Consider the following 9,576-nt stretch of genomic DNA (forward strand, 5'->3'; position numbering starts at 1 on the left):
GAACAATAAAGGCCATTTTGAAAAGTACATTTTCGAAAATAAATTCTTAGCTATTCTTTTAAGTGAAACTTGGTTAAAACCGAATTCAAAGATAAGCTTTTCCAATATAACATCTTCCGTGAAGATAGATCAGATGGTTATGCAGGAGTAGCGATATTATTAAGAAAAAATATCAATTTTCAGAACAATTTAAATTTTTATAAAATAAATAATGTCATGTGCGTTGCAGTACAGATTAAAATAAATAATAAAATCTTAAATTTATATTCCATTTATGCAAAACCCAAGTTATGTGTGTCAAAAAACGAATGGGTTAAATTTTTTATTAGTTTACAAAAACCTTTTTTAATAGGGGGAGATTTCAACTGCCATAATAAAATGTGGGGCTGTGATGTCACCGATCAAGAAGGTCTTTATCTTTTTGAGGCTATGGAGGAATGTGGACTTAATTTCCTAAATGATGGGTCAGAAACATTAATTCGTAGACCTATGAATTTAAATAGATCTGCTATAGACTTAACAATTTGCTCTAGGGATATTTATTACAAATTTAATTGGCACACAGAAACTTTGAGTCTGGGTTCTGATCACTACCCAATAGTAATAGAATTTAACCATAATACTGATAATAACGTTACTAATAGTAATGATGTCATTGAAACTAATGATATATCTAGATCTAGAATTACATGGGATATTAAAAAGGCAGACTGGGCTTTCTTTACCTATCTCTTAAACAATGAAAAGAATAATAATATATCAGATGGTTCAGAGCAAGAATATTCCACATTTTGTGACTCAATCAATTTAGCTAGTAAATGCTCTATTCCAGAGAGGAAAAGGGGGCCCAATGCAAAATTTAATAAACCATGGTGGAATGATGATTGTAGGAACGCTATAAGACAACAAAAAGAAGCTTTTTTGCAGTTTAAAAGACTATCTAATTACGATAATTATTTAAAATACCAACAAGCAGAAGCTTATAAAAAAAGAATTATTTTAGGCAGCAAAAGAGCTTCTTGGAAAAACTTTTGTAATAGTTTAAATAAAAATACACCCATTAGCAAAATATGGAAGGAAATAAGAAAATTAAAAAACGTTTATAACTCTCCCAATAATCCGATAGTTGTAAATGAGTGGACAGATATATTTTTTAATAAAATTGCTAGACCTTGGGTTATAGAAGGAGAAATTAATCACAGGAACCCTACGGATAATAGACATGAAAATGACGAAGCAAACACAGACAACATATTTCTCACACAAGCATTTAGTCTGGAAGAATTAAAGAACTGCCTAAAAAGACATAATAATTCAGCTCCAGGATTAGATGGTATACACTATAGTATGTTGTATAATTTACCCATACATAAGAAAGTTCAACTACTAAATGTAATAAACAATATCTGGATGAGTATGGATATACCACGTGCATGGAAAGAGTACATTATAGTTCCAATTCTTAAGCCACACAAATCACCAAACTGTCCGGATTCGTATAGAGGCATTTCTCTATCATCATGTGTGTTAAAAACAATGGAAAGAATGATTAAATGTAGACTAGAATTCTGGTTAGAAAAAAATTCTAAAATACCTGCAACACAATTCGGCTTTAGAAAATCATGTTCTACGATGGAAAATTTAACGCACTTAATACTGGATATATATAACTCATTTTCCGTCAACAAGTCGGTATTTGCTACATTCATAGACATAGAAAATGCATATGACAATGTGAACCTACAACTTCTATACCACAAAATGAAAGAAATCGGACTGCCAGATATACTCTGCTGGAAACTTCATCAACTTTACATCAATAGAACTCTTTATCTTCAAATTAATAACAAACTAATAGGACCGAGAGTTTCAAACATCGGGTTACCTCAAGGGAGCATCTTAAGTCCAATATTATACACTATTTACACAGCTCATATAGGTCAAAGCATAATTACTAGCAAACAAGGTAAAATATTACAATTCGCAGATGATATATGCATATATGTAGATCAATTGGAAATAGAACAAGGCAGTAGTAAAATAAATACAGTATTTAAACATCTACAAGAAGACCTAGATCAAATAGCATTAAACATATCTACCAAAAAAACACAAACTTGCATATTCTCCCGAAAACGAAACATTCCAGAAGTAGTGGAGTTGCAAAATGTCTCGTTTAAAGTTCAACCTAAAGTTAAATATTTGGGTATTATACTGGATAGGAAAATGATTTGGAAAGATCATATTGAGTACATCGTAGCAAGAGCTGACAAAGAGTACAATGCGTTACGAGCAGTAAACTATACAACCTGGGGAGCAGATCCCAACATAGCATTACTAATGTATAGATCATACATAAGATCAATATTAGATTACGGATGTTACTTTTACAATCAAGCCGCCAAAACCCATCTTCAAAAAATAGACATCCTTTCAAATAAATGCCTCAGATTATGTATAGGAGCTTTGATGAGTACTCCAATATCAAACCTAAGCGTAGAATGTAATGAACCACCACTATGGTTAAGAAGGAAAACTATGTGTGAAAAATTTATAACTAAAATGATAACTAAAGAGAGCATAATATGTAACAACTGCCACAAACTTTATATAAATGACCTAACCACTGAATACTGGAGGAAAAAGCCAACATTACTTATTGCCGAAAGTTACAATAGAATAAGACAATTTAAAAATAAGCTATACACATCAACTCTGCCATCCATGTTTCAGATAAATCTAAACAATATACCAAACATACAACCAACCTACATGAGAGATTACTCGAAATTTCCAGTTTACTTAAGGAATGCCATGTTTAATGTGGATATAGAAACTTTATTTCCGGAACATTACCAAATTTATACCGATGCCTCAAAAATGAATTCGAGAGTGGCCGCTGCCGTGTGGGACCCTAGGACAAGGTATAAAGAGGGTATACGACTTAATGAAAATTTTACAACATTTTCAGCAGAACTTATTGCAATACTGAGAGCAATGCAGTATATAAGCAGTATAAACAATAACGAAGAGAAATTTCTAATCCTTACAGACAGCAAAAGTGCTTTACTTAAACTGGAAAGTTTGAAGGACATATCAAACTACATATATATTGACATTATTAAAGCATATATCGCACTTAGGGATAAGGGCAAACAAATATCATTTTGTTGGGTAAAAGCTCACTCTAATCTTAAACACAATGAAATAGTAGATACTCTAGCTAAGAAGGCCACCGAACAAGAAAATGAAAGTAAATATAAATTAACATTAAATGATGTTTACGCTAATATTACCAGCAATAAAACCAAAACCTGGCAACAATGGTATAACAACTCAACTAAAGGGCTATTCTACAAAAACATACAATTAAATATTCCAGCTAAATCATGGTTTAATCATTACCACAGCGAAAAAATCGTTGTTTCATACATATGCAGACTTAGATTTGGACACTGCCTAGTTCCAGAACACAAATTTAAAATAGGTCTTAGTGATAGTAATCTTTGTGAATGTGGTGAGTTAGGATCTGCAGAACACATGATACTAAACTGTAGACTAAAGATAATAGAAATAAATCAATTCATGAATCAAGTATATAGAGAAACCAATATTACAAGACCTTTTAATCTAAAAACAATATTATCTAGTTTAGACGAACGTGTATATGAGATCCTAATTAAACACATACTTAATATAAAATTAAAATTGTGAACTATTAATACCTGTGTTTATCCCATTTGTTTACCTATCTTTCCGTGGTCTAGTCTTGTGTTTGTGCATTGCTCTGAAAGACCCCTGAGCAGAAGTACTCCTTGTTGACATTCCTTATAATGTAATTAAAAAAAAATGAATAAATGAATAAATAAATAAATAAAAAAAAAATAAAAATAAAAAAAAAGAAAATAATAAAAAAAAAATAAAAATAAAAAAAAAGAAAATAATAATAAAAAACACACAATAAAGAATAATGTTGAATAATACTAGAATATATTTTATGATATAGATATATCTATATAAATGTGTAATATTGTATGATTGTAGCTGAAGATTAAATTATCCATTTATTGTTATAGAATCTAGGTATATCTTTAAAACACAAAATCTTATTTTAATAGTAATATGTGACATAAATATCTGTAGAGCAAAAATAGGTTCGGCTAATGGATTAAGTCCACAGTCAGGAAATTCGATGACACACACACACACACACACACACACACACACACACACACACTCTATTGAAGACAATGAAATCAGCTTATTAGATGGAAATCCTGTTGCTGTTGACGAAAATTTTCAAATTATTGACAATGAAAACGATGTATAATTAATATTATATTTTAATTTTATTATATTTTTCAATGAAAATTAATTATATATTGCTTAATGTATTTCACTGTAATAAAACATTCAATAATATAGTCACCACGTGACTAGAAGAAGAAAAATTACATTATTATAGCATTGTAAAAAATTAATCGTAATTGTTTTAATTATAATATGTCTATATAAAAATAATTAGAAATATCTTTTTTTTAATAAATTGTACGTAATATTTGTATTGAATTAATTTTTTAAATTTAAACAAATATTTCTACGTGCCGCATGCCTGTATCGCCGCAACCGCTGTACACACTTAGCGGTAGACTGCTCGAAAGGCATATTCGAAATATTTGGGTCCACGTTTTTAGCAAGATAGAAAAAAATTATCCTTGTCAAAATATTCTAACTTGTACTCGACGGTTTAAAGATTATAAAGCTATTTGTAGAATTGCAATTCATTTAGTAGTTTTTTAGAAAAAAAATCCCAAAAATCACTAATTAAGGCGATTTTTCAACAAAAAAATGCAAATAACTCGAAAAGGAAGCATTATTCGAAAAATTATCAAGACAGAAAAAGTGTTTATTTTGATGAGATACACCTAAAAAAATTGATTCCGAAGCAATTCGGTGAAAATGCTTTTTTGTATTAGTTATTTGTTAATAACAATTGCCGGCCCACTTGTAAAAATTAAAAAAAATACATTTCATCTTGGAAAAATATATAGAATCGAACAAAAAACGTTTGGTGCATTAGAAATGCAAAAAGAATTTTAGTCAGTATATTCTGTTTCTAAGCGTCTTTTGAGGGGTAAACCGCTCGCCTATACCGCTCATAGCCCTTTTAGAAATTTAAATACCTGTAATAAAGCAACCAAAGGATTCGTTCTAAAATTGATAGTTTTTGTACGAATGCGTTTAAATTTTAATTATTTTTTTGAATTTGTATATTGGTTCTATCTAAAGGTAACTGATTTTAAGTACTTATACAGAATTTATACCTTTCAGTAAATTTTGCTAAAAACATTATTTCACATATGAGCTCGAGTTTGGGGGACCCTTCAAGGCAGGGGCCCGCGGGATTGTGCCACTCCTGCCACGCCGTAGTTATTCCTTTGGAAATAAGTGACGTAAACACACATACAAAAAATTTTTTTGAAAATGATCGGATAAATTTCCGCGGTCAGATGAATGAAAATTACTTAGTTCTCGGGAAGAACCGCGTTTGTTACCGTCGCATGCTCAGAATCCCGTGGACAGCAAACATATCTAACGAACGCGTGCTAGAGACCGTGCACAAAGAGCGAGCATTGATCAACATCATCAAAATGAAAAAGGTCCAATACTTCAGTCATATAATGAGAGGACCTAAATATCGCTTACTCCGGTTAATCACTTAGGGCAAAAACGAAGGAAAACGTTGGGTCGGAAGAAAACAAATGTCCTGGCTGCGTAACATTAGACAATGGACAGGTCGAACGGTCGAGGAACTGTTTCATCTAGCTGCCGACCGAGAATCATTTCATCAGCTTGTCAATATGACGATAGCCAAATAGCCAACGCTGAAAACAGCCTTCATTAAATATCAGTTCACCCGTTCCAGATAATGTGGTTCAATGGATTCTTAAAAACGCAACTTTGACAGATGGCGCTGTGTAGGAAGTATGTGTGTGTGTATAAAGAATACATGCAGCGGAGGTTAGTGGATTTTTGGAACCTTATTTTATTTTATTGAGTTCCGGATATTATTCATTGTCAATTTAAAGTTTAATTTTATAAATAAATAAATTAGTTTGGTAATATAAATTTATTTCCAGAAAAACCCGTTTTACTGAAAGTCGACTATTTCGTCGACTGAAAGTCGACTACTGAAAGTTCTCGTTTATTTCCTGACTTTATCTTCGAAAAATAAAATAGACTGAATCTTATAATGTGAATACAAAACTATACAACTTTTACAAAATCGTCAACTTTTTTATTAATGATATTATCTATGCACGTTAATAATGTTTTCAGCGGCAGATTGTAACAGCAGGAATATACGGGTGAGTTTCAAGTACGACATTGATCGATAATTCCATTATGGTACAGAATATCCAAAAAGTTATGTAGAAAAAATGTAGACAGTGATATGCTCCAGGCTTGGGTAATATGCCGAATTCGACAGCGTAGTTAATATCTACGAGGTAAAGCAAAGATACAATTTTTTAATTAGGTTACCTTGTCTATTTTCGCATCTTCCTGTTTAAATTTAAAATCCCTGTTTTTAAATGATGGGGTTTCATAGTACTATACAAGGTATTTTACGAGTTATGGCAATTTTTATTTCGACATTGCTATGAAATAAACGTATAGAAGGAGTATTTAAATAATTAGTTTACATAATAAGCTAAACTATATGTTTTGGTGTTCAAATAATTTTAACAGAAATCATTGACTAATAACTGTATACAGGGTTAACTACAAAAAAATTACATTTTTTGCATATTTTTTAAATGTATAACCCTCTATTTTATTAAAAAAAAAACAAACAAAATTCCTAGTACCTTTTTATGTACTGAAAATGGCATATGAGATGGAGATATGAGAAAGATAAAAGAAATAGAAAATTACCTGGTTGACCCGGGTTCATTTTTCTAAAAATCAAATTATCCACAATTTTTACAAGGTAAAATATTTTGTTTTCACGATCTGCCGTTATGATTTTTCCTACGACTAGTAAGTAGTAGGAACTACTAGTAATCATTGGCCCATATTTTTTGACGGCCGTGTGAATGATACTATATATCTGGATTTTCTGAATAATCATTTGTCATTACTACTGCAAAATGTTCCACTTAATATTCGACAAAGGTTGTGGTATTTACACGGCAGTGCTCCAGTTCATCACGTTCCTCTTATTCGGCGGGTGGATTGGCAATAGAGGACCAACTGTGGCCACGGAAATCACCAGAATTGTAAAAAATTGATTTTTTCATATGGTGCTGTATAAAAAACCTTGCGTACCAGAAGCTTTCGACAATGCCAGATGGTATAAAAATATAATCAGAGAAGCTCTTAATAATATTTGCTTTCAAATGTTAAGAACTGCGGCTCGGTCATTTGAAAATCGGTTACAAACTTGCATAGACGTTGGCTTTGAACATTTTAAACATTTACTTTAGACTTATTTCCTTTCTACCACAATTATTGTTACAGTCATTGCATTTTTGTTGGTAACTGACCCAGTACCAGCAACATGATTCATTCATTTTTCAAAAGCTCTTTTGTTTGGCCCCTTCCGTTAAATAAATCGTTGTTTCTTGAGGCAAGTAGAAAATTTCTCGAATTTTCTCCTAATACCCAGAATTTGTTCTTTATTTTAAAAATGAGAATAAAGTTCTGTAGAAGAAAATAATAGACATGTCACACAGAACGCCAGAACGCTTAAAAAGATAATAATATAAAAACTGTTATTTTTTCAAGTGGCCTTTTACTTATTATTAATTGCCCGTCACAATCGAAAATTTTAAATGTTTTATTAAAACTTTCTTGGCAAGGAGCTCTTTTTGTATATAGGGTGCTTATTTCTTAGTAATGTTAAAAAAACATGGACATAATTTGATAAATATCCTATATGGTAGCGTAAAACTTCATATTGTAAAAACAGGGCTTAGAGAGGAATTCAAATATGAGAGCATAGAGTGTTCCATTTAAAAAATATTTACTTTGCCACGTAGTTAGTAATAACCATGTAGGAGTCTATATATTCTCTAAGCCTGGAGAATTTCTTTGCCTAAATTGTTTCTAAATATCTTTTTTGGATAGTCTGTACCATAATGGAATTTTCGACCAGTGTCACACAAAAAACTTACTCAATATATATTGATAGGCGTATTTCAGTTGGTGTTACTAGATAGATATTGGCGGTAATTACTAAAAAATGTTTTGTTAAATATCTTTGGATAAAAACGAACCTTTAAAAAGAGTAATTATTTTATTTTTATTTTAAATTACTTTGCATTATCCGCAATCAATTTTTTAACTTGCTAGGTTACGCTTTTAATTCCAAGGAAAAGATTCTTCAAGTAATTTTGATGTATTTTCTTAGATTCAGTAACACCATGGTTCAGAGAGTATGGTTTATAATTTTTGTTCGAATCGATAAAAATGTCGATTTGCCTATTTTTAAATGGACGTTCCGATAGTTTGATCTAATATCGCGTTCGGAAATTTTACCGGATTTTTACGTCCAAACTTATATATTCGATTTTGTCACTGCAAACCGTATACCGTGACGCTTTATAAGATTTGAATTAAACATCAGTGGCGCCATTATTAGCAACTATACTATATTATAGTAGATATACCATAATTACACTCATTTTTACTATGTAATCTGCCTTTACAATAATCTTTAAAACTATGATAATTTTTCTAAACCACATTTTTAGACCGAAAAAACAAATTTTTTGTAATTAATTTTTAAATATTTTTTATTTCATCGAAAATGTTGATACAGTAGAGTACATTTCAATATAGCGCTCCTACCGCATAAAACATCAACTACTTCAATTGAATCATCTAAAACATCTGCAACCTACTCAGTACTAAAAAAAATTGAGAACTATTCCTAACCACTATTGTGATCTATATACTCGATAACTGGTATTTATATTACTTATTCTTTATTACTTATCGAATTATCGGTAGAACCAGTTACAAGTCAGTAATTATATTGTCAATAATTATTATTCAATCACTAAGCCGTTACAAAAAATAGTATTACCATGCTGTAATGGCATTGCTGATCTTATTGTTGGATCAGGACTAATTTTGTCAGGTCAGGCCATGAAGTTAAGGTATCTACATAGTAAAATGTCGTGCACCCTCCGTGCTATAACATGCTGGACGAGCCATACAGTCTGTAGTCCACACCACGAGGTATAAGCGGGAACGCAAAGTGTATCAATACTCTTATGAAACGCACATTGCAGATCGTAAGGGCCTTTATATTTTACTTTTTAGCTTGTATTGAGTAAAATGTCTTTAATTTTTCTTATCAATCTCTCTTGGCTAACTCTTGTTTCTTCCGACCCCGAATATCTATTAGGATTCCGAGGGCAGAAGGGTAACTATATTTTCTTCTACTACAAACTCTAGTAACCAAACAATTATTGGTATAAGTATTCTCTTACTTGTTCGTTAACAGCTACGGGTGGAAGAACTGACAGTGGAAGAGCACTTTATTACTCTTAAGCTGACAAATTGAAT

The 9,576-nt window shown here is 31.2% G+C and overlaps 1 protein-coding gene across 1 annotated transcript; it reads left to right on the plus strand.

Annotated features, from left to right (window-relative positions):
- Positions 1-378: 378 nt before the first annotated feature.
- Positions 379-3,714, plus strand: LOC140452615 (uncharacterized). Its single transcript, XM_072546934.1, has 2 exons — positions 379-886; positions 1,127-3,714. The coding sequence occupies exons 1-2, from the start codon at positions 379-381 to the stop codon at positions 3,712-3,714; spliced, it is 3,096 nt and encodes a 1,031-aa protein (XP_072403035.1).
- Positions 3,715-9,576: the final 5,862 nt, after the last annotated feature.

This window comes from Diabrotica undecimpunctata, chromosome 11 (genome assembly GCF_040954645.1).
Source record: "Diabrotica undecimpunctata isolate CICGRU chromosome 11, icDiaUnde3, whole genome shotgun sequence".
In the NCBI taxonomy this organism is placed as follows: domain Eukaryota; kingdom Metazoa; phylum Arthropoda; class Insecta; order Coleoptera; family Chrysomelidae; genus Diabrotica; species Diabrotica undecimpunctata.

What these genes read in the sequence shown, in the direction of transcription:
- LOC140452615 (XM_072546934.1), top strand. Translation starts at nt 379, where the DNA reads ATGTGGGGCTGTGATGTCACCGATCAAGAAGGTCTTTATCTTTTTGAG. An exon ending in ACCATGGTGGAATGATGATT is followed by an intron (nt 887 to 1,126) that starts GTAGGAACGCTA and finishes ATAATCCGATAG; the next exon opens with TTGTAAATGAGTGGACAGAT.